Source organism: Trematomus bernacchii, unplaced genomic scaffold (assembly GCF_902827165.1).
Source record: "Trematomus bernacchii unplaced genomic scaffold, fTreBer1.1, whole genome shotgun sequence".
Lineage (NCBI taxonomy): Eukaryota > Metazoa > Chordata > Actinopteri > Perciformes > Nototheniidae > Trematomus > Trematomus bernacchii.
The window spans coordinates 622,479-648,837 of record NW_022987591.1 but is presented as its reverse complement, the minus strand read 5'-3'; the positions used below and the strand labels follow the sequence as shown (position 1 = coordinate 648,837).

Below are 26,359 nucleotides of genomic sequence, written 5' to 3'. Positions count from 1 at the left end.
CCGTCTGCTTCGACTATTTCTAACGGGAAAACCGAGAACGTACCGGTGGTGCTGGATACCAGGAGGACGACATGGGGGAGTTCACGGCGTTTTTGCTGTTACTGGTGGCGACCTTGACGCTTTCATCCGAGGTTAGTAGCCTTCCGTGGAGAAATCACAGACGGTGGGAGTGGGTGAGTGGATCCGTGGCTCCGCGGCTCATCTGCGGGCCTGTAGCCACACCGACCACCACACCGACCACCGTCTAACCGGAATACAGACGTGTTTAACGGTTATATTTTAAATGTTACGGTCAATAACTGCTGGCATGAAGGCCGTGTAATCTTAACAGTTAACGGAGCTGCTAATAACGATAACAATATTACGGGAATTTGACGAGGCCCACTCTTGATGTTATCCAAGGATTTGTTTTTTGTCCAGTTTTGAACATCTTGTTGTGTGCGTTCATCAATATTTCAGGTTTATAGTGTTACACAAGAGATTTACTGCGAGGAATTAGCTAACCAGAAAATGTCAGCAATGTTACCAAGGCCTACCATTAGATGTCAGTGATTGACAGTTTGGCCCTGCAATGTTGGACATGTTTTGGTTAATCCAGTGGAGGGAGTTTCTTTTACGCAGTTATGATAATGTAACAATAATGCTTGCTGTAGAAGGAAGTTATTTGTCAGTAACCTAGCTAATGCAGCTAAAAGGGTTTAAAGCTAACGTTAGCTCTTTTCAGAAATGTACACGGATTGGCATGGCAACCGCTAGTGGCTAAAAAACGTCGTATGTATGCAGTCAGTTTGGGATTTGTGTTTTAAACCCGTAAATACACCAGATAAGACCGACACATACAACACGTTGAGGGTTCATTTGTTATATCTCCTGATACAGACGTTGTTTTTTTATTTATTGTAATGTACTGTGTTATTATTGCTGCTGCTGCTGCGTGGTCATGGCCAACTCTGTCCAGTTCAGCAGTGTTGCAGCTGCAGGGTGTGATATTGCTGAGGAGAATGGAAAAAGATGCAGCCTTTTTAGTTTGACACTAAGCAAGATGGCGCCTGCAGCTTGCTGCTGTTGCTGATGCTTTGCAGGACCAGAGAAATACACAACTTTTGAAGGATCTACTGGAGATAGAATGAATAGGGCCTATATTGCATAATTGAAATCAATATGCATACAGCTGTACTCTCAGTACCATGCTACACTTAAGGGTGCATGTAACTTAGCAGAGTGTTTCTTTCTATTAACTGCAGGCTTGATATAACCCAAACCAAATCCCTAAGTGCTACATTATACAATGCCCCTGCAGCAGAATAAAGCAGGACACTACTATTGTCGAGAACCTTCCATTATAACCATGTTGCCATTCTAGTATGACTATGCTGAGGTGCTATAAATATGTCATATTGAGAGCACCCTGTGAATTAATTTACATATATTAGTTGTATTTTAGAGTGCTATTTTAAGATTGCAATGTTTCATAGGATCATATGATCTGTCTGGTCAGATTGGCTTTATAGCCAATGCAATCTAGGTAAATCCAATCATTGTGTTGAAATGTATTTCATTTCCCTGCATGTGTTTTAGGCTGCAGGCTGAGTCAATGATTAAAAGAGCAGCACAGGCCCTAAGATGTGATAACCTTTGCCGTGGCCTGCTGCCACATTGCCCTACGGTCAAACAGGAGTTTGTGAACACCTTTTTCTTTCATGTAGATGAAGACTAGTTTCAACTGGTTGTCTCAGTGTAATCCAAGACTACCAAGTAAAGGAGCAATTAAGTAATATCATGTTTCTTCATGTAACTGTGCCTTCTGGCTTATACTTGTGACCATTAACATGATTTGAAAGATTAGCCAATGATACATGAGGTTGTCAATGCATGGTATCAGTTGGCAGTTTTAGGATTACCATCCTGAGTTGTCTTCCTATTTTACCCATCGCAAAATAAATCAACTATAAAAAATAACAATGGCCTAATAAGGTGAGAATAGAGTAGTTTCAGCATGAAGGAACAATGAGTTAACCCATCCTGAATCACAGGCAGATAATATAATGCAGAGCTTTACAAACAATCGTTGTATTGTCAACAGATGGCTTGGTGGCGTATTGTCAAGCTTGCATCATCAGTCATTTCTAGTGTCTGCTAGAAAAATAGAAGATCCAGAAAGCAAAGCACATTGAGACTGTTGGGCTGAAGAGAAGGTTATATGTTATCTCACATTAGCTCACAGCTGGATTTTAATAGTCTGTGGTTCAAAAGGTTTCTACTCTTTGCAATGAGACGCAATATGATCTTCTCCACTGGCCTGTGGCTGTAATGCTTAGCTGTCTGGCTTATAGGCTTAAAGGGATAAATCAGAGAATCTTGTCTTGCTCAGGCTTAAACCAGTATTCCAATCCTTTATCTTGTATGTAGTAACTTAAATGTGCAAGGATTTTATAGATGCATTTTGAAGAGACCTTTAACCTTATGATTCAATAATCTATGTCCTGCAGAAAGAGACGTATGTTGTGCAGGACTGCAGGTGAAAGAAAAAGGAATAAACTGAGAGTGGCTAAATATACATTAGCTGCATCAGGAGATATTTATGTTTAAGTTATACTTCAGCCAGTTTGGTACCATCCATCATCATTGTTGTCCTCTCTTTCCTTGTCTGTCCAGGTGCCTGCTGATGACTCTGTGGATATGCAAACCGAGCCCCAGGTGGCTATGTTCTGCGGGAAGCTCAACATGCACATTAATGTGCAGAGTGGAAAATGGGAGTCTGACCCTTCAGGCACCAAGAGCTGCATCGGCACCAAGGAGGGCATCCTGCAGTACTGCCAAGAGGTATTTATACAGAGTGACAGAGAAACACATAGGGACAAATAAATCAAGTAGACAGGAAGATGCAGCTAATGCAGTAACAAAGGACATGAAAATATCTCACTTTTTCTCCAGGTGTACCCAGAGTTGCAGATTACAAATGTTGTAGAGGCCAACCAGCCTATCAGCATCGAGGACTGGTGCAAGAAAGGCCGCAAGCAATGCCGCAGTCACACCCACATCGTGGTTCCCTACCGCTGCCTGGGTAACCAGTTTACCAGTTCATCATTCGAATGGTACTGAGCATGTTTATTTACATGATATTAACAAAGGCCTTTTTCCTTTTTCAGTTGGAGAGTTTGTGAGCGATGCTCTGCTGGTTCCTGACAAGTGTAAGTTCCTGCACCAGGAGCGTATGGACCAGTGTGAGAGCCACCTGCACTGGCACACTGTTGCCAAAGAGGTGAGGAGAAAAAGGTCCTCAATATCAATATCAATATGTTCCTTTGAAAAAAAAAAACGGTTGTCACAGGGACCAAGCAAATTAATCACAAGACTCAACTGATGGCATGTTTGAATCTGCGAGTGATTTGTTCAGATTATTGTTATTTTATCGTCGCTCTTTCGTGTTAACTCGTGTGTGGCATCATGGATTTTACTACAAACTTTCATCTCCTTGTGAAATGTTTAAATGTCGTATGTTTTTGTTGTGTTTATAATTCTATAAGAAGTTGTCATTAATGCTCATTATATTTAGTCCTGTGGAGACCGCTCAATGAATCTCCATGACTACGGGATGCTTTTGCCATGTGGTATTGACCGTTTCCGAGGGGTGGAGTTTGTCTGCTGTCCGGCGGAGCGGGCGGAGCGAGAGGCCGACAGTGCTGAGCTGGAAGGGGAGGAGTCAGACGTCTGGTGGGGCGGAGCTGAGACCGAATACTCAGATAACAGGTATCACCACTCGCACACATTCATCACACATTCATCCCCTCTGAAGTACACACTGATTTGTTAATACATGAACATCCTCCTCTCCACGCAGCATGACTCGCCCGGCAGAGACAGAGCCAGCCACAACTGAAGACGATGAAGACGAGGATGAAGAGACAGAAACATTTGAAAGGGATGAGAATGGAGATGGCGATGAAGATGATGATGAGGACGACGATGAGGACGATGTCATCGACGAAAGGGATAGTGATGAGCGCAGTGCTAACATCGCCATGACAACCACCACCACCACCACCACTGAATCCGTTGAGGAAGTTGTCCGAGGTGAGAAATCTAGATGTAGATACAAATGTATTCATTTATCGGCCTTTTTTTCATCGTTGGTTGTTCTGTTGATCGACAATCTCATATTTTTCATTCATATTTTTTATGTTATATATTTTAATTTGCCTATGTGTACATACCTCAGCCGTGTGTTGGGCTCGTGCTGAGTCCGGCCCGTGTCATGCCATGCTGGAGCGTTGGTACTTCCTGCCTGAGAAGGGCAGCTGTGCTCGCTTCTTGTTTGGGGGCTGTGGGGGCAACAGGAATAACTTTGACTCAGAGGAGTACTGCCTAGCGGTCTGCAGCAACTCGTGTAAGTCCCGGGCCGAACCCTCTATACTCTGAAGCGTCCTAACCGCCAGCCTGATTCCTGTCCTCCGGCTGCTGCAGATTATCTCTCTGTCTCATTCACTTTCTCTGACTCTCCCTGAGTGTCTGATGGCTCTTAACTACTTGGAGCACTGACCAGTGTATATATAGTATTTTGCCTAATTAAATGATCATTTTCTCAGGAAGATAAAAACCCATCTTATGACAGGAAAAGAAAATGCCATAAAGTCAATCATATCCCTTGAATGACTGCTTTTGTTTTTTGTAAAAGTAAAGAAAATATTTACATCTGTGGTAAAGATCAACCAAAGTGATTGCTCTCGTTTTTTAACTATAAGGCTTTTAATTTTCTATATTTTACTTCATCAAGCTTTAACTACACAGACTATATTCAGAATCACTTCTCTGACGGTTTTCATGGGATTTGTTGAGTAGATAACATTTTACTAGCCATCTTCTTCAATAGGCTTAAGTTACAAGCCATTACACACCATTAGTGTAATTGTTAATGGATGAACTCTTTATTAAAAGGAAAATGAAGATCATTGCGTTTCCCTTTTTGTAAAGCAGCCATGATGCTCTCTTTAACTTCTCCTTTCACTGTTTTGACACTAACTGACACTCCTTACGGCATGTGGACCAGGCAGCATACATTCTGAACACTGGATATCAGTGTGTGTCTGCATGCATTTCTACACACACACATGCATGCCTTGCAGCTACACATTCTGTGTCTGCTGCAGCTCCGTAGTGGTCTGACCTGTTAGTTGTTGGTGTCATAAAATGTCCTAACTAGCTGAGTGTTGAGAGTCATGTATGGGTGAATGAGGGAGAGTACTGTTAAGGGTTAATGGGTTAATTTGCTGTTTGAGTGCAGCTTCTGCCCTTATCCTGACTCAGCACTTTTCCTCTTATCTCCAGGCTCCCACATGAAATAGACATAAGGACAACACTCTCCTGGGAAACTAATCACCCTTTGTCCCCTTATAGCCCGTCAGTTTTTATTTCATTGTTTGTGTCTGTGTTTAACCCATCTGTATGTACTTAACATGTTGTATATTTTCAACAAGCTTTGCATTGATGTTTGTCTGTGCGTCGCCTTAATAGTCTGCATTGTGTGGTTTTGATGCACTGGAGTTTTTCTGCATTTATTGTTCATGTATAATTCATACACATTTGTCTTGTGTTTTCCCTTGATCTGTATTTCATTTCTGCCTCTTAATTGTCGTCCAGTGCCCACCATGGCCCCCAGTCCTCCCGACGCAGTCAACCACTACCTTGAAGCACCCGGAGACGACAACGAACACTCTGACTTCCAGAAGGCCAAGGAAAGCCTGGAGGCCAAACACCGTGAAAAGATGTCCCAGGTATGTTTGTGTGTCAGGGTTAACATCCTATACATTCTCTCTGGGATATTGCTCTGTCAATGTGTCCACACGAGTTTGTCGGTCTTTAATGCTTCTGTCCCTGATGTGACACTTTTTATGTCCAGGTGATGAGAGAGTGGGAAGAGGCTGAGAGGCAGGCCAAGAAACTTCCCCGTGCTGACAAGAAAGCTGTCATCCAGGTAGGACACGCATCTCAACTCCTTCTGTATTTGTTTTATACCAAGGGTTCTCAACCTTTTGTAAATAAAGTCACTGGGCTGTAAATATGTGTTATTCCTGTCAGCTGTAATGACTCAATAAACTGCTTTCCCTCACTGGGAGAATGCTATTCACTGAATTTAGCAGCAGCCTCCCATATTACCTCTCAGCTGATATCCACAGGGCTATAAATGCTCTGTGAATGTAAAGGGTTTCTTGCTAGGAGCAGCAACCATACAGCTAGCTTTTAACAAGAACGATAATACTTTAATGGTGAGATCAAGTAGCTCCATTTGCAACATCAACAGGTCAAATATTAAGACACAATACAAGTAAAACAAACATTTAACATAACACCACAATCACTGAGAGAAACATACTCAAAGACCCTTTAGTTTACATTTGAGATGTAGCTCTGTTTTTACTGTTAGGATTGACTGGTGCACCAAGGAGTGCTTCAGTCTGACTTGACTTAATAAAGTGGGTTTAGACTGATTTTTTTATTTGGTGATGACTCTTTGTTATCCCCTACAGCCCACCCATTTCGTGTTTTTGAATATATTAATTTGGCTTCCCAACTAGTGCTTGTGTTTGAGGTCTCTCTAAGGCTATGCTTTTTAAGCTGCTCACAAGATTTCACCACAATGAACACATTGTGCTGTCGGCCTCGAAACACTGGCTGCCTTTATAAAACAACATTTCATATATCCAAGGTATTTCCCAGCTAAACGCTTGGTGCTTTTACTGGCGCAGGGTTGTCTCCCAAATGACTTTTTCTTACAAAAATGAATGGGCAAAGAAAGAACTTATTTTAACAGCAAGAGCAAAATAAATGTGACACTTGTGGGAAGGATTCTTATATAACTATAACTGGTTGTAATTATAATCAGGCATACAGAGGGAACATTTAAAATTGTAAAATGTTCTTCTTTGCAGCACTTCCAGGAAGAAGGTGGAGGCTCTGGAGCGGGAGGCAGCTGGAGAGAGGCAGCAGCTGGTGGAGACCCCACATGGCCCGGGTGGAGGCTCTGCTCAACAGCACACAGACGCCTGGCTCTGGAAAATTACCTCAGCTCCCTGCAGGCCAACCCTCCACGGGTACGCTCACGCACACGCACAGACGCATACTGTACATGTGTCCAAAAATCATGAGTGTTCACGGAGTGGTAGATATTAATTTCATGAAGGATTAAGAGAGTAGCTATAGCTGTCTCTGTACATTTCCTAAATACTATTCCCAAACTATTCCACAGTTTTACCTGGAATTTATAGAATAAAAACATCAATGACAGTATATGTTTTTATATGACTCGGCCCTCCCCAGGCTCGTCAGGTGTTGACCCTGCTGAAGAAGTACGTCCGTGCCGAGCAGAAGGACAGGCAGCACACGCTGAAACATTACGAGCATGTCCGCACAGTCGATCCCAAGAAAGCTGCACAGATCCGGCCTCAGGTACACACACAACTCTTAGGCTGTTTTAAGTTGTTTCAAGGATTTAAAGTGATGGTATTTGTAAATTCTTAGTACAAATCTAAACTTAAATGATATGTCAATGTAGATAAACAAAATAATAATTATGAATTAAAGTACAACTTCCTCATTTTCTTGTGACCTTTAGGTTTTGACCCACCTACGTGTGATCGATGAAAGGATGAATCAGTCCGTCGGTCTGCTCTTCAAAGTGCCCAGTGTGGCGAACGAGCTCCAGAGCCAAGTCTGTAAGTGTCTGCTTCTATGCTTCTAACTGCTTTATGATTCACATTTTGTGTATATGTGACCCGCTCTATCGAAAATCAGTCGGAAGCCGCAACGGCTCATTTCAAAAACGTGGATTTGTGTAAAAAAATAGTTTTTCGGGGTTCAGGTTGTTTGTTTGATTTTAAATAAACAAAGTCTTGGCTTTCAGAATATGAAACTTTTATTTCCAAAAATCACACGATAAATACATTTTTGAAGCTTGTAAAGGGAAGATGACAGCTCTCCCTCGCCACTCTGCTGTTCCGCAGCGCCGCTGCCCCTCCCTCCGGCTGACATTATGAATGTAAGGCGTATAGTAATCATAGATAACAGTAACGGTAACAGTCATTATATAATGTGACAAATTTTGCTTAATATTACAACAACAATCCAGATATCATTAGAAAGCTAGGAATCTCCTCTTTCCAACAGTGTATACTAACTCAAAATGTGTCTTTGGGTCAATGCGACTGATTTCGATGGAGCAGGTCACATATTATTATAGTGATCATAGTTATAATTATTATAACCTGATAATATTTTACCAGATCCAATTCAGTTAAATGCTGAAAAACACAAAAAATATTAAGTACTATTTTCTTCCATAGCTTATTTTTTTGTTTGGCCCTTATTTCTAGATTTCACAGTTGTGAGTCAATATCAGTTTTAAAGCTAGAAAAATGTGTTGATCAGAAACATTTATACTTATCTGCAAAATCAAGATAAAAGATCAAATGTTTAAGTTATTTTAACATTGCCAAAAATTCACTAGTTTCAGCCTATAAAATGTAAATAAATATATTGCACTTTTTTTTTTTTAAATAACAATAAAATGCAAATCCAAAAACGGAAACTCAATAAATAAAAACCTTTTTTGGACTATTGGTCGGACAAATTAAGACTTTAAATATATTGCCTTTACCTATGAGCCTTTTTAATTGTGGCATTTTTCAATGTTTTCTGTCATGTTAGGGACCAATGAGTAATTGATTTGTTGGGGAAATAATCAGCAGACTAAGCAACAATACATTTTAAAGATGTGGGCTTAACATGTTTATGTCATGGTGTGATGTTTTCATTTTTAAAAGATAAGTTGTTAAATTATGAAACTTACAAACCTACTATTACCAGCTGATGTTACAAACAGACTTAATGAAGAAGCTCAGTGCTGAGTGAGACAGAAACCACTTTAACAGCATGTCTGAGGTGATGGATGGTGTGCTGATGGCAGTTAGTTTGTCTTCAGTAACCAGCACACCGCGCACACCATCTATCATCGTGCTGCGTCTCACACTCGCTTTCTCCTTTTGCTTCCCAGCTGTTCTGATGCAGAGAGTCCAGGCAGAGCTGTCTCAGCAAGTTTCCTCTCTGCAGAGCGATGGGCGGGTGGAGTCCAGTTTCACCCACTCACATGTATGGAGTGTGTCCAGTATAAAACTGCACCAGCTCTCTGAATAGAGTCTCCTCTGTCCGACAGTGGAGAGAAACAAAGTCCCACACAAAGAAAGGTTGATGCAGTCTTTGAGAGCAGGTGGTGGAAGAGATTTTGTTCAAATGGCTCAGCTGATCACAGATAGTTGTGACTGTTATTGAGAACAAAAAGGGAGAAACATTTGGTCACACAAGAGAACACTGTACTTGAAGGGAAAAAACGTCTAGACTCTCACAGTCATAGATATAATTAGATTTCAGTTTAGTGTATTGGGCAAATAATCACAACAGCCAGTTAGAGTTCAATGAGTGATAACTGACTTTCCACTTCTTAAGAAAGTTAAAGACAGTCTCACATCAATATGTCCATATTTAGACACTTAGGGGAATTTGGATGTAATGATCATTTCTCACACATATGGAATTGCACCAAAAAAATGGCATGTCAGAATCGGCCTAGGAAATGTCCACCAGTGCATCTTCATCCCTGTTAAAGTGGCTCTGTGTGTTTAGGTGGACGGCAGGGTGAGCTACGGGAACGACGCCCTGATGCCAGACCAGGCCTACAGCTCTGCCCCCATGGAGCCCGGCCTGGAACGGACTGGGCTTCGTCCACCCTGAGAGCTTCAACCAGGTCAACACAGAAAACCACGGTAACACACACCTACGGTACTTTAGTATAGGCATAGCTTAAACTTGTTTGAATAACATAAAATGCAAATGTATATCAATTTGACTTTTTCACGATATGGCATGTAAGGTGCTTTTTTTAATGTTCTTTATTCATTTTCCTGCAGTTGAGCCTGTTGATGCTCGTCCAATTCCAGATAGAGGACACCCTACACGACCTGGTGAGTGTGTGTTTGTGTGTATTTCTGACCATTTCTGAGTCCAGTATGACTGTGAGCACTTTAAACATGACTGGGCACTTTACATTTTTTTATTTAAATGTACCTTGGGGTGATGTGGCTGCATAATATTGTTTGATACCAATCATGATGTGAGGAGAACAAGTACAAATGTTCTGTTATGTTAGATCTTGTAGTTGACCTGTGGAGATTTCTGGTTAAAACTATAATTATTTTAACGCTCAGTTTAAATCTGGGAAACGCATCAACTAAATGAAGTAACGCTGAGTTTCAAATATCTTTTTAGCTTTTTTTTAATACAGTACAAATATAATATAATGCAATATGTATTTCGTTATTACATTCCTTTATACATGTATGTGTTTTTATAACAAATATTTGCTGTGTATTTTTGTTTCAGTATCACCCCTGAAGCCAGAGGAGATGCCAAAAGTGCGGATAAATACTGACGAGAGGCAAAGTGCTGGATATGAAGTCAACCCTCAGAAAACTGGTATGAAAGAGCTGAAATCCAACAATACGCACATAATGGTGTCTTTTATTTCTGGCCCTGCACTTATTTCTGTTCTTTCTTTTTCCAATTAACTGCAGGTGTTTTTCGCTGAGGATGTTGGATCCAATAAGGGGGCCATTATTGGACTTATGGTTGGAGGGGTTGTCATAGCAACCGTCATCGTCATCACCTTGGTGATGCTGAGAAAGAAACAGTATACTTCTATTCATCACGGTGTGATCGAGGTAAAGAAAGGGTATTTTGAAAAGATGTGTGTGAGGAATGCAGCAGTTAGTTTGTACAATCGTTAGTTCTTTGTGACACTGATCCCCTCTCTGTGTGTCTGTAGGTCGATGCAGCGGTGACTCCAGAGGAGCGTCACCTGGCCAAGATGCAGCAGAACGGCTACGAAAACCCCACCTACAAATTCTTTGAACAGATGCAGAACTAACAGCTCATCAACATTTCCCCCCCCTGAAGTATCCCTAAAACTCACTGTCTGTTCCTTTCTGCCCCCTTAGCCCCTACACCTTCAGTTTCTCACCACTACAGGCAAAGGAGAGGTGTGAAGAGTCCTGCAAAGGCTGATTTGTATCTTGCTTACAAGTTAGGAAATGATGAGAGGGAAGTATTTGTACCAGTTTATGTCTCAATCTGAAGTTTGGGGCCGAAATAATTACATGGCACAATCCCTTCTTTATCCCTCAATTGTAAAGCGCCACACATTATATTTACCTGTAATTGATAAGACAAGGGTCCCTGTTTTACCTGCACATTTCTGCAAATCAAAACAAAGACATCAGTGTTTGTAGTGAAAAACCCTGTTGACGATTGACTCGCCACTGAGACCAGAAACATGTAAATCCAAGCTGTTTAAATCCCTGCCTCTCCCTCTCGCTCTGCACGGTTTGTTCCATTTTGCGATGGCAGCTGTGCTTGATGACATAACAGCTCTTAGAGCTGACAGCGGGCGGAGGCTCTCGCACGATTAAAGCCCAACTGTTTCAGGTTTGTTTTTCAAAAAAGAAGAAAAAAAAGAAAAAACCATAATCAAAATATGTAAAAGTTGAAGAATTTTGAATGTTTTTTTTGTTTTCTTATTTTTTTTTTTATGTGTAATATATTAAGACAGAGATTAGCTGTAAGTATATGTAGTGCATGGCAATATTGAAGACAGATGCAGTATATTGTATGTTGAGGTCCTGGAGAGAGGTCCTCTTACTAGATATTTTAGCAGGATTGTACATTTCTCGTGTCTTCTTTGTGATCTTGTGATATGAAGAAGAAAAAGAGTATTCAGAACCGGTCTGCTTTGTTGTCACAGACTTGCTTTAACTTTGGCTCATTACACTCATCTCCATGCTTCACTGTTGTGTTAGCTGCATGGGCAGAATGCTCTATATGTAATATATATGAAGTGTTATAGTATCCGAAAGGAAGACAATTTTGTTACTGTTTGCGTTCTATGCACTCTGTCATTTTAGAAGATCACCAAATATTATTCCTGTTAATTCCCTAATGCCAATTCATGCTGCTCATTGGGTTTTTAACAGGTTTAAATCGAACTTTCTAAATCTATCATTCCAGATCTATCATTCCACTCTTGAGTTTATATATTTGGAGATCAGCTCTCAATGGCCCAGTTTCATTATCAAGCTCCACCTCTCAAGTCTTTCCCCCTTGTTTAGTTGTTCTTCACTCTCTTTCTAACCCCTGTCTTTCCTGTTTATCCACTCTTTCTGTCTGTGTCAGCATTATTGTGAAGCACAGCACTTAGGAGTATTTTGCTAAAAAGACAAGTTGTTGTTGAGCCAACAGATATGACGCGTTTCTCCTCTTCACACATTCCTTCACCAAATCTCTCTCTCATTCTATTTTTCTACATTTCCTGCGTAAACATGTACAGTGCTTCTGTTCGTCCTGTGGTGAATGTTTCTTTGCCTGCATATCTGTTGTTAACGATCATCATGAAGAGATGAATTATCACCATCAGTACTGGGAGTGGACCACATGTCACATCGGCATAGAGACACATTTCCCTCTCCCTTGATTAAGTTATTAATGCCACCTCCAGTAAACATGAATGTGACATGAATATTGTGCTTTTTATACCATAGAATACAACACATATCGCCTCTACACATTATACTCACATGTGATCAGACACACTTAGTGAAGCCCTTAATCAGGTGAATGTTTTAAAATTTGAATTGATGCTCACTCTGGGTGTCTTTGGAGAAATGTGTTTTAAAAAAAATGATGCTTTCCCCCATTATTGTGTAGTTAAATGGACCATTTGCGTAGAGTAAGGAAAAAGCTTTCTACACTCACTATAAATAAAATTTTGAATGTACATAAATTGCTGGCTGTTTGTCATTTTAAGTTCCTTACTATGATTTATACAGAATATTTAATAAGTTCAGAGATGAAAAGACTGAATCACAGACATTAAGAAAAATGCTCGCCACTTTATTCCCTCTAGTGGACAAAAAAGGGTCCAACAATTTAGGGAACAAACACTAAATAAAATACAAAGCAGGTCCTCTATAAATGGAAAATATGAAAATACACTTGTCCTGGTGGCTATCAAAAACATGAAGTACCGGTATATACAGTGGAAATGATTCTAAACTACAGACAAGGGACTCATTCACTCACTCAAGCATTCAAGCAACATGCACGCAGCAATACTCCATCACAGACACCCGCCTCCTCCTCCAGAACACATCTCTTGGTTAATTCATTTTTACCGCCTCAGACTCACTTCAAACTGTAAAGATAATAACAAAGTTGTTAATCCACAATGATCAGCCTTGCATTTTTGTGCCTGATAAACACAGTTGTATCAAAAAAAGAATAAAGTTGATTTGATTTCCAATCAGCGCTGGAGAGCAAACTTTGGCGGCAGGAGAGCGTTTTCACATGTCCTCCTTCAACTGTCTTTGTCTAGTGCGGTGGTGGCCAGCGTCACCGTGGTGATGGGCTGACCAATGCCGTGCATCTGCATGCGGGCCAATTTTTTCTGTTCACACTCGGTCACCAGGTTGTTGAGGTCAGCAGCACTGTAGCCAATCAGAGTTCTCAGGGTCGCACACAAACTTGTAGACGAAGCGCTTGCCCTGCACCTTGCTGATCATGTCCCCGTCGTAGTAATACCTGAGAGAGAGAATGAACGTTAGAAAACTGCCTGAAAGGAGCCCAAATAAAATCCTGCAACTTAAGTATTTTACCACATGGAATTAAATAATTTCTTGTTATCTAATATCTCATTTTGACCAAAAGCTCTTCAACTTTATGGGAGTACAATACTAAACACCCCTTTAAAAGGAAGAAACCAACCTGAGGGCTCTGCTGAGTTTCTCGTAGTTCATAGTAGGCTTGTTCTTGCGCTGGCCCCATTTCTGAGCCACCAGCTCCGGCTGGTTGAGTTTGAACTCGCCCTCCTCGCCCACCCAGGAGATGCAGTCTCTTGCATCCTTGTCTGTCAGCAGCTCTAACAGGAACTGCCACAACTGGATCTGACCGTTGTTGCCTGGCACCAAAGAAACAGAGCATTCAGTGTAAAATACCAGTCACAAAAATCACATGAAATAATAGATGCATTTCTATAATTGATTATTCTGCCAATTTATGTAAAGTTCCACATCTGTATAGACCTGGCCAACAATACTGACAGATTGAAAGCTTTGTAAAAATACAGTATATGGTATAACTCTGGTAAACAAACCCTCCTCCCAGTCTTTTTAGTACTTTAAGGTTGTGTGTCTAAAAAAAAGTATGTAACCTGCTTAGATTTAAATGACACATCAACATCATGGGTTATGAATTACCTGTGCGGTTGCCCGGTGAGCTTCGCTCCTCTCCTCCTGAAATACGCGGTGTTCTGGGGCCACGGCTCTGCTTCATCACCTTTATGGTAGTGGGTGTGCTTACTTGTGTTGGGATTATCTGTACGGCTGAAGACACAGACGGAAAGTTAATGATAACCAGAATATTAATGATCAGGAAAAACTGCTAGTGTCCATTACAATGTAAGTAGAGCTTTTCCTTCTGTAAGCCAGTCCCCAACTCCGGGGGACTTCCGGCCGGGGACTCTGGGTGGCAGTATACGCCGTGAAGTTGTTTGCGGCCTGCCAGTAAATCCAAAGCAGAAGAAGACGAAGTGACGTCAGCGGCTCATTTGCGTAATCTTCCCTCAGGGAATTTATTCCGGTGTGAACGCGATCTGCACTAAGTGCCCTGGGGTAATAAGTGCCGGGGCACTGAGTACGGCAAAGTACTTGGTGTGAACGCGGCTATTTTCTCCCCTAATGTGCTAGCTTTGTTGGTTTTTTCAATAAACCACTTACGCTGATCAATGGTGACAGTAGCGTCCCCACCAGACTGGTCCTGGCTTGCCAACACATCTGAAATAAATACAAGGCATTAGTACTGACACATTTATTAGGCTATGATTTCTGTCTTAGGTATAAACAAGGTGGGACTTGTACTTCCATTACATCTGGTGACCCCTTAAAACACAAACTTTACGCTACAAAAACATTTAATAACTATTTAACTTACATTTGCGCAGCAGCTCCAGGTGACTCCAGAGTATCTCTCCGTTGGGAACTTTCTGAAGGAACTCTTCCTGGCTGAAGAAGCAGAGATCTCGACCTGGAATGTGAATGCTTCCGATTTCCATCTCATCGATGTTGAACTCCTTCATTACCCACACTGCCCAGTGGATCACCTGGTCAGCAGACCAGAGCACAGGATCTGGGGAAGGAGAGGAGGAAACATCAAACACCATGTTCACCACGTTAAATATGTTTCTTCCCACAATAAAGCGTCTTATTCAAGTGATTCTCACCATATGGTATGCCCAGGCGAACCTGCTCTTTTCGGTATCCTTCCAGTGCTGCAGCCCAGCGTGTAACCTGCTCCGAGGTCTCATCAGAGAGGCCAGATCGCTCCACAGCAATGAGTTGACCCTCCTCTACCATCGTTCCATCCTCTCCCGCATCTGGGTCAATAACCACTTCTACTGTTTCTACCGGCTTCACAATTTCCAAAATGTTCAACTTCTCCTCTCCTGGACAAGGGAAAGAAAACAAATAGGTGAGTTTGGTTTGGTGTATGATGAATGTTAAGTTTGGATATCAAAAGTAATACAAAGCTTTATATTATCTGATATTTAAAGCATCATCCGAGTACCTGGTTTGGTTATTATCTGCAGGCTGAGCTGCACGGTGCCATCGGTTTTTACACCCTGGTCAAAGAGGCTGTGGTCAGGGTGAAGCTAAAAGGAAGAACACAACAGATAAGCTTTAAAAAAAAGAAGCAACACTTGGCAGTTCAAAGGACTACTATAAGATCAATTACATGACTATTGTGTTAGCAGCAAAAACATTATCGAATCATAGAGAGATCTTAATATGTTGTATTTATCTCAATTCTTACCTGAATGTCCTGCAAGCAGATCTCATACGGATCCAGTGATATCTGGATGCGGGGCTCCAAAAGCTTCTTCAAATTGCCAATGGGCTCATTGATGTCAATATCTTGTTGAATCAGATCTGACGCAGTAATGGTCTGCTCCTCAACACTACATGTACAAGAGAGGGGGGGGGGGGATTAGTGTTTATTTGCTTCATGTGCAAGAGTATGCCATTCAAATTATCCTCTTCCTGCTTACCCTTCCTCCAGGCATGCCTGCTTCTCCTGCTCATCTATCTCGATCTCTATCATTTCTTCAGGTTCACCTTTAGACATTATGTTCTACGCAGAGAAAAAACCTGTAGGAAATTTAAAAAAAGGTTGCGTTACTAATGCTTAGATACACTACATACTATAGCCGACCATAATCAAAAACACATTCACACCAGGTCAATGATGATGTCTTCAACGTATGCAATACAATACTGTAAGACAAAGAAATAAAGAAAAGTGTCACATTTCAAATGGCACTAAATGTTATTTGGGAGGGTCAGACTGTGACTACCAAGATCCTGGCAGACCTCATGCTGAATGAACATACTATATTTTGAGAGTCCAAAATTGTAATCGATACAGCAGGATTCGCAGGAACAGTTTGAATGTTGGAAATTAATGCAGACTACTTTCATATATTTCGGAGCTGCTCTCTAAACAATTCATATTTGCAAGAGATTCAATTAACCCTTTTTCTTAACACTACATATTGATAAATAAAAACTAGTGGGAAAATGGACAACATACTTAGGGGATGTGACCTACTGTTTTATATTGTTCCATGCTCACTGCTTGTAGCACTTCGGGATTTTAACTCATATATGAAGTGCGTTATAAATGAAACCCATTATTATTATTATTATTATTACTGTAGTTGGAAAACCCCTCAATCAATGTTTTGGTACATGCAATCTGTTGTACTACTCTTTTTTTCCCTCTTTAACCTGAAACTACCAATGCAATAAGAAATGGTAACCATGCATAATAGTTGTTTTACCTAATGCTATAAATATTGAATTATATATAGAACCTTTATTTAGTCAGGAAAATCAATTAAGAACAAATTCTTATTTTCAATGATGACCTGAATATATATATATATATATATATATATATATATATATATATATATATATATATATATAAACATACATTAAAAACATTAGCCTTAAAACAAAAGTTTCACTCTATGGCACAGACACACTATTGCCCACTGAAGGAAAATAACTGCTTGTGTTTTTGTATTTATTATTCTGTGATTGGAAGGTTTGTGAGCACAGACAACTAAAAGTGCATACAAAAAGTTTAAATAATTGAGGTTTCGATACGTGAGAATATTCCGGCTGAAGTGTGTATTTACGTGGTGCTGGCTAAAGTTTGCAGTTGGGGGGGGGGGGGGGTTCTACTATAGAGGCCTCTTGCCTCGACTCCTCATTGTCCGCCTACAACAGTTCACTGACTGCTAACGTTAGCCAACTCGAGGGCGAGGCATTGGTTTCTAAAGGCCAACTGGTAGGCCATTAGTTACATTAGGTGTTACCACGTATAACTACACATAATGAACTGATGTTGAAAAATCACATAAAAGTAAAATGTATACACCAGGCTACACGTGTCGACACACTGAAGCTTGTGTACAGTGAGCCGAGTTAGCTACTATTTTGCACGCGAATGCAGCACGGGGCGAGGCTGCCGTTACACAACCATTGCTCCCAACGTGAGAAACAGCCGTTAAAATACCACAGAAACACATCGCGCTTCATAACCGTAACAAATCGTTGTTAAATCCCACTTTAACTCTGCATGTAGAAAAGTTTTAAAAAACGGAAATAGAATAAACGGAAACAAAACAGCATAGGGCAAATGGAAAGGAGCCGGAAATCCTGGCTAAGGTTTACAGCGTTACAAGACTTCCGAGAGCAGCCGCCATAAATGCGACACGAGCTTCAGGAGAAAAGAGCAGCAGCGGTGTTGCTATGACACCTAAACATCGTTCAGTTACATACTGACTGCAACAATACGGAGAAGTACGAACTAAAAAAGCAGTTTTAATCGTGTCTGGACGTATACGCACTGTGTTTGAGGCTGGACGGCGATCAGAGGCGCGGCAGCAGTCTCTCCTCTTCACTGCAGATAGCAACCCGGCTAACACTAAACTGGTACAACAGAGATTGTCTTAAACTATACTCCGGCTGTTTTAATCTTCCATATGCAGAAATGGCACAAGTAGCAGCGTTGGCCTAGCTTCAAGTTGGCTAATGCTCTGTGAGTGTGTTTTTATGACTGCCTGAAGGTAGGCGGCCTCTTCCTACTAGGCTAGGAAATAAACAACAGCTAGCAGGCTAGTAAGCCACAAAATAGCGGGAAGAGTCTAAAGCACGGCAAACAGACCCCTTCACATGGCTGCGATTTAGTACATTTCCTCTTAAATAAGCAGCGCAATCTGCGAGATATCCATACCTGTGAAAATGCAGGCCTTGAGAGATGTTTGATTGTGTTCAACTGTGGTAGATAGGCAGCCAAATTTCACACAGTCGAGTCGTATCATGCAAGTTTTTGGTCAACACACTCTGGGGAGGGGCGGAGACTAACTGGCAAGACAGTTACCCTACACTTGTATGGAAAATACAAAATGTGACTAGTGTTTACTTGTGTAACGTTTCCATAGTTTGGGGTTCTCAATACAAATGTGTGTCCAGCATAATGTTTTAATAACAAACATTTTTTCCCATCAGCTTTGAATTTCATGTTAGTGGTCCATTTAAATGGCCAACACACTTTCCAGTTCTTCAACCATATTATTCCCATCAACTTAAGTTTCAAAGGCTTTATTGTCATATGCACAGTAGCTACAGTGTGGTTATGGTAATAGATAATGGAAAATAAATGTCACAAACCCAATACAAATAGTGCAAGACCAATGTGCAAGAAATGCAGGAGAAGTGAATTATATACATGTCAAGTAAAAAACAACAAGCTAAATGCTGCATAGGGTCTCTATGCATGTACATAGCATAAGATAAACAAGAACAGAATGTAAAATGAAATACTGTACAGTGGAATAAATACTGATTGTTGTAGTAATACATACATTTGTGAGAGACTGAAATGCTGTGAAGCCTCAATTGACTAAAGTCATATTTATGTTGAACTTCTTTGTGTTTCCTGCAGACTGTTAACGTTAAAAGAAAGCATTAGGTATAATTACAAGCAAGATATGAGGAGGATCTGGGCGGTGATAGCCCACTATGCGATACTGGGGCAAAGATGAGCCTCTATTTAGCCTCACTCTGCACACATTTGGTCACGGTCACACAAACCAAAATGTTTTCCTGTTTGAAAAAGTGTGCACCATGTAAGCACAACATTTTAAATGTATTTTGACACAGGCCCCCTTGACAAAATCTCAATACAGGAGCCACATTAATATTGAGGCCCCTAACAATTCAGTACCTGGTCCCTTGGGGGCTAGGGGGTTTGGAGTTCTGGGGCAGTTTCCCTTTTTCTGTTTCGTAATCCAACTTTATTTTTGCAATATACTACTTTATATATATATATATGTATATATACTATATAATAGTTTTTTATCGGTACATGTTTTGGATAAAACACATTAATACCAAGTACTATGGTAATTTTGTAAATAATAATGAAAACGTCTCTTAATTTTCCTTGATATACAGTATCATGACTCTTGTATCTGTTGAATGTTATGTTTGTACTGTTTCATGTTAGTTCATCTTATTAATCTAGTTAAATATTATATAAAGCTAGTGTCTCTACTCTCTAGATGTGCTGATGATGGTTTTCTTTTTGTGGATGATTTGTAGTCAGTCAGGACTTCACTTTTTATCAATTGTTCCTAAATAAAGTGCAAGAGATAGTTTAACTAATAAATGTATCTTGATAAAAAAAAATTGGTCATGTTTCTGTTTTTACATGACCTGTTCCTTGTTTTTGTATGTCTTATGTTCATGTCTTCCATAATGATGCTTCCCTCCCTGGAGATCACAAGGATGTATGTTATAACATCTTTATAAAATAATGTCATTACATTTAAATATCCATAATATTGAAAGTTGTTGCTTTAATGAGCAGGTGGTATTGCACACTCACTTTTACTGTAAGTCCCTCAAGTTCTCAGCAACACCAATACTCAGGCCTTGTTTGGGTGCCACTCCCTTAAAAAAAACCCTTACATTCAAAGGAATCTGGTAGCCTACTTTACCTTCTAATGCATATTTGTCACTGAATATATAATACATGACAACAAATTATTTAAGAGGTAAAATATTTAATGATTCTACAAATTCAACAAAAGAGGACTTTAAAGTGTGGAAAAAGCTTTTGTTTCGAAAAGCACTGTAGACACGGAAGTGAGCGAAATGACACATGTCCGGTGTGCGCGCTGCCCTTCAAAATAAAGGCCATCAGGTTTAAGTTTTGATTTCTAAACTACCTTATCAGTCGAGAAGTCTGCACAAAAAAGACAATCTGCATTATTATTTTTTAAATCATTTTCTTTGATTAGTAATAATGGTAAATCGATATTCTTCATGATGCAGTTTATAGTTAATGTATGTTATGCTTTTCTCAGCGAAACATAAACCGATGAAGCCTAATTACTAGCTAGCTACCATAAATAAATCCAACGAATTGATAAATAGGATAAGATAACATTACAATGACCACGTGTAATGAATATACTTTTGCATATTTCAATAATTTGAGCAAGTTTTGTGGGGAAAAAAACACATTTTTAGCGCAGTTATATGTGTGGAGACATTTACTCTGAAGGAGGAGGACGGAAGCCTTGACGCTGCTGCTGCTGCTGGTTGAGCGCAGGCTAGCCAAGATGGCGGAATACTTGGCGTCCATTTTTGGGACAGAGAAAGATAAGTAAGTATTTATCTGTTATTAAGTCATTGTTAAGCAATGTGTTCAATAATCACTTCTTGCACCTGCTTTGATGACTAATAATGTATACAGTAGCGTTTGTAGACTCTATCTGGACACGTTTCACCGGCTCTAACAACTAGCAGCTAGGCTAAATGCTAGCACGCTGGCTAGCGTTTGTAAAATACCGCGCCGCGACTGTTAGCCAACATCTGGCTTCTGCTGAGCATTTCTGGGATGGTTAGAATAAAACGATTACAACGAGTTTGTTTTTGTGAATACAAATCTCTTAACCAATTAAATACACTAACTACTCTCTACTATTGGAGTTGGCTAATGATACTTAGCTACTTAAGGAAACTCATAAGAAGCCTTTGTTACAGTAGGTCATACCCGGATTGTCATTATCCAACATTAAACAAGCTAATCACAATTGTATCCAAATAACAAATTGTACCAAACGCCATAGCATTTAATTGCACAGTGTTTCTTTTGGTTTTTGGTTGCCGATATTACGCCAAATCACAAGTTACGTTAATGAATGGGTGCAAGTGTATCTCCCCCGCTTCACTATTAATTAATTTCAGGATCGGTTTCTCCAAACGGATAGCTCTCCTTTAATCATATACGAAAGTTTAGAAAAAACTTAATTTAACCATGTCGGTCCAAAACAATATATTTTTGAATGAGTCCTGAACAAGATAGGACCTGTGGAGCATTTCAAACTACATACACGCGTAAATTCAAACGTACATCAGCAACCCACAGAATGAAAATATCGTTTTTAATCATATTTTGTAAGCATAGCAAGATTTTTATTTGGGTACCTCTCTGTGACCAAAATATGCATGTTTTCCTAGTTAAACTCAGCTCAAAAACTAGTCTGTTTGTATTACAAAGTAGCTTCACATATACGAGCACTAGGTTTTTGTATATGTGGTGCATACAAAGACACAGAAAGAAGAATACACACTGATAGACCTGAAACTGAAACTAGCAGATTCATTGGTAAATATACAAGGGGCTGGTAGATTTGCTTTTCTTACCAGCTAAAAAACTCAAGGATAATCCCTTAACTGGCAGGTCAAATGTGATAATATGCTTGCTATTTAGCCCGTGGACAAGAAACCTAAGCCACATAACCTTTAGCAAACATGGAGACAGGGTCAAGAGAATGCTTTTATGTTTACTTCATCTGCATTTATTGTGTCTTTCTCCCTAGGGTCAACTGCTCTTTTTATTTTAAAATTGGTGCCTGCCGACATGGCGACCGCTGCTCCAGATTACACAATAAACCAACATTCAGCCAGGTAAGATTATTTATAAATGTTTATTTCAAAGTATTGTTATGATAAAAATGATACAGACCAGAGCTTTTATTTCTCATGTCTTGTGTATATAATAGGAGCTATAAGATTGTCTAAGTTTTAACTGTGACTCACACATCTTATTTGTCAGTTTTCTATGCTGTGGACACATTGTGTGATCATTACTAGAAAATAAACACAGCAGTTTAATACCCAGCCCCTATCCAAACAAATTGTTCCAATAATTTTATTTTTTCTGTTTCAGACAATTGCCCTCCTGAACATTTACAGGAACCCTCAGAACAGTGCCCAGTCTGCTGATGGCCTCACCTGTAAGTGTTTCTCTGGATTTTCAAGCCAATTCTTAAAAAGCAAGAGCATGTTTTTATAAAGTGTACACAACAATTGTTTTTTTCATCTTATCGATATTTTAATGATAAATAAAGTGAAAGAAAGGCCAACAGTCTTTGAGGGTTGTTCAGGTGGAAGTCCTATGATCCGATGTCAGCATTTTGAGTGGCTGAAACTACTTAATGCAGGCTTGTCATTGTTGCATGAAAAATGTATTTGTTGAATCACTGGCATTGAAAAGAAAGGACATAATATATCTGTTTTTTTAAATTCTCTTTTATAACCACAAGGTGCCATCAGTGACATGGAGATGCAGGAGCACTATGATGAGTTTTTTGAGGTAAGTTCTGAATATTTTCCTCAAACCCCAACCACACCACTGTAGCTGATACATTCTCTTTGAGGAAATGATTCAACAAACCTTGTTTTAAAATGGGTTACACCTTTTACAGTATGTAGCTGTTGATGACATAATAATAGGCCTGTTTTAAAAATACATACATCAAGTATCACATTATGGCGGCTGTACTATTTTGCGTAAACAGACCCAACTATCTTTATATATTACATTTGTAGCAGTCATAAGGTAGAAACAAAATAAGAATGATTCAACAATCATTCTATTACTTTTCTGGACTGAAAATCAACAATGTAACTACTACTCATGATCATCTATGTCATTTTTGTCTTTCTTAACCTTACAGGAGGTCTTCACAGAGATGGAGGAAAAGTATGGAGAGGTGGAGGAGATGAACGTGTGTGACAACCTCGGTGACCACCTAGTTGGAAATGTGTATGTCAAGGTGAGCATCGGTTCTAAAAACTACATATATTACCACTGCTTTAATACCAAGGTTGTTAGCTTAGAAACAGAGACTGAGTTCTATCAACTACTCTCCATATGTCTCCTGTAGTTCCGTTATGAAGAAGATGCGGAGAAGGCTGTGATAGACCTGAATAATCGGTGGTTTAATGGACAGCCCATCCATGCTGAGCTGTCTCCCGTAACAGACTTCAGAGAAGCCTGTTGTCGCCAATACGAGATGGGGTGAGTGCTATGTGATTGCATGTATCCTATTTAATGATTAACCAATATCAAGGATTCATACCTCATGGTTACCATTTTGATTCTTTTACATCACAACAAGGAAGTAGGCGTCAGCTGCAGAATACCACTTTAAACATAATGTCTGGTCACTACTATATCCCTGAACCCACTTCCTGTTAACTTAACTCATTTTTATATTTACCAAGCGTGTCAACATTTATCTTGTTTTATTTTAACTATAAACTGAAACAGAATCTCTCAGGTATCCCCTTATACAATTCACATCACATTTTTTATATTAAATAGTAGGGATGCACCGATCGATATCGGCCGATACTCACTCTCTGCCGATCGATCGGTGCTCTCTAAAAATGCCGATCACGAGAGCCGATCGCATGATGTAAAATACATGACACTTTTCTCTGTGCGCAGCAAAACAAGCTCGCAAAAATGGCTTCACGAGTCTGGCAGTATTTTAAGGTGTCCGAAAAGGACAATAAAATAGCGGTATGCAACGTGTGTGTGAAGCAGAAATCCTGCAGCTCCACCTGTTGTGACGGACCGGTGAGCGGAGCGAAACACACAAGAGTTAGACCTAACACACTTAGCTATTTTATCTACCTCTGGAACAAGCTAAACTAGTTATAAATATATGTATTCTTCACTGTCGGGTCACTCATTACTGGATCAGTGAGCTGCATGAGATACTGACAGGCTGTCAGGAGAGAGAGAGGGGGGGGGGGGGGGGGGGAGGGAGAGGAAAGAGGAAAGAGAGGAAAAGAGAGGAGCGCTTATCTGCTCATTTCTCCCGTGTTATTATCCAAAGTTAATGTAAACTTGAATAATGTACTTCATTCAATGTATTAATTATGTTGGTTGTTGTTTGGAAGCGCCAGTGAATGAGCCCCATTAACTGAGTTTTAAACATCACTTTAAATGGAAGATCCCCATAGGCCCCGCCCACTCGATCGGATCGGTATCGGCCAATACTGATTCCGGCGATCGGAGCATCCCTATTAAATAGGCTCTCTTGACATTCAGAGCAGTGCAGCAGCTCGTCTTTCTGAAATAATTTCAAACGGATAACGTTATGTAGCAAATATTCTTAACATGATTTTATCTTCTTATACCTTACTGATATTTCTGCTACCCGTTGCCTTCTCTCCACAGGGAATGTACTCGTGGTGGCTTCTGTAACTTCATGCATCTGAAGCCCATCTCACGTGAACTCAGGAGGGAGCTCTATGGTCGTCGGAGGAAGGGGTACGAACACATCCAGTATTACATTGAGGCATTAAGTAAACATGCATGCGTAGTTGTTTGTGTGGCATTTTATAATAACTACTCCTTCTCTACCACAGCCGCCATAGGTCCCGGTCTCAATCGAGAGAGAGGCGATCTCGCTCAAGGGACAGAGGTCGAGGAGGAGGAGGAGGTGGAGCTGGTGGAGGAGGAGGAGGTGGTGGTGGTGGTGGTGGAGGAGGAGGAGGAGGCGGAGGAGGAGGAGGTGGCCGTGACCGCGAGAGACGTCGCTCTAGAGACAGAGAGCGTTCAGGACGATTCTGAAGCAGCACCCGTGACTACTTGTCCCTCCCTCCCTGTATCCACCCCCGGTCTTTTTTTAAGTTTGTACCCATCCAGAACTATTCTAGGACTTATTAAAAGGTACCAGATTTTGAAGCTGTGACAGCATTGATGAACATGTTTTTTTCTTGATTTCTGAAAATGACTTTCACTTCCATTAAATTTAACATTTTTACTGATTATGACTGATTTGTGAATTGTACGTGTTATTGGATTGCATAAATGGTTTTCTAAAGCACCAGCTGCTCCAGATGGGATGCAGTACTACATGTACACAATGACTATAATTGAAAGTAAATTGAATAAACTTGTTACATTGCTAATGGGTCACAATTTCAACACCATATTAACTTCATCTGAAACACTTAACAGTTGACCGTCCTGGACTTGAGCCTTACAGTCTCTTTAAAAAAAAAAAGGAAGCAAAACGTTTATTTCTGTGGGTCTTTTGAAAAACGGCAGACTTTCAGCCTTATAGGAACAAACATGATGTTTAAAAACGAGTTTAGCATCTCGTTAACTTGCACAGATCAAGCATACATCGTCTCTGCAGCCACAGTTTTTGATGTACTTTCTTGCCAAAGGTGCGGCGTTGGTTTTACATTTGTCCGTGCATGCAAATTAGTCGCTTTTCGGCGCCTCTCGCTTTTTTAATGCTGATTTTGGTGACTTGTGTAATTCGTGGAGAACCGAAGAGTTTTCGTTTTGGGGTGGGGGTCCGACTCAAGGACTGACGGACAACTTCTCACTTAAAAAAATGTTTAAGAAATCTAGACCGCAAAAGAATTAAACAAACTAGTGCCTGTTTTTCCTGGCCAAAGACACGTTCCTAGAACACAACACGAGCGTAACGTGTCATCACGTGGTGTAGTGCTGACGGAGAGCACCGGAACCCCAAGGAGCATGCCGTACACATGCCGCAGTTTTTGCGTGGCTGTGTCTTTAGTTGTAACTTGTAAGCCCAAAAATAAGAGACTAAATGAAAACGGGTATAAAATGCTATATGACAGAAACAAAAAAGTTGTTAACAAGAATACAGTTTAAAAGGGGAGTGATTTGTAAAATATCCATAAAGAAAAATCTGCTTACAGGTCTGTTTCATATGGGTGTTGAGAGATGTATCCATAGATCTCTTCATTTTGCTCTCAAAGTGCACCAGATTGATGCTTTTAACTTCAAC

General features: G+C 40.3%; 2 protein-coding genes and 1 pseudogene across 2 annotated transcripts; 2 read left to right on the top strand and 1 right to left on the bottom strand.

Annotated features, from left to right (window-relative positions):
• On the top strand, window positions 1-12,876 carry LOC117481457 (annotated as a pseudogene).
• Window positions 12,877-12,974: 98 nt separating this feature from the next.
• LOC117481446 (GA-binding protein alpha chain-like) lies at window positions 12,975-18,705 on the bottom strand. Its single transcript, XM_034129132.1, is given in 11 exon segments — window positions 12,975-13,606; window positions 13,608-13,677; window positions 13,861-14,053; window positions 14,352-14,477; window positions 14,871-14,927; window positions 15,085-15,279; window positions 15,374-15,595; window positions 15,718-15,802; window positions 15,964-16,108; window positions 16,199-16,298; window positions 18,454-18,705. Coding segments are annotated over 10 exon segments (1,323 nt in total). The 5' UTR covers window positions 16,276-16,298; window positions 18,454-18,705; the 3' UTR covers window positions 12,975-13,453.
• Window positions 18,706-20,780: 2,075 nt separating this feature from the next.
• Window positions 20,781-25,364, top strand: u2af1 (U2 small nuclear RNA auxiliary factor 1). The gene is made up of 8 exons (XM_034129142.1): window positions 20,781-20,892; window positions 22,112-22,199; window positions 22,462-22,528; window positions 22,838-22,887; window positions 23,252-23,350; window positions 23,462-23,595; window positions 24,766-24,858; window positions 24,957-25,364. The coding sequence occupies exons 1-8, from the start codon at window positions 20,849-20,851 to the stop codon at window positions 25,159-25,161; spliced, it is 780 nt and encodes a 259-aa protein (XP_033985033.1). The 5' UTR covers window positions 20,781-20,848; the 3' UTR covers window positions 25,162-25,364.
• Window positions 25,365-26,359: the final 995 nt, after the last annotated feature.

Bases quoted from the DNA above. Each gene is read 5' to 3' on its own strand.
- u2af1 (XM_034129142.1), top strand. From the start codon at position 20,849: ATGGCGGAATACTTGGCGTCCATTTTTGGGACAGAGAAAGATAA. The intron at 22,200-22,461 runs GTAAGATTATTT...TTTCTGTTTCAG, and splicing joins ATAAACCAACATTCAGCCAG to ACAATTGCCCTCCTGAACAT. The intron at 23,596-24,765 runs GTGAGTGCTATG...TTCTCTCCACAG, and splicing joins TGTCGCCAATACGAGATGGG to GGAATGTACTCGTGGTGGCT.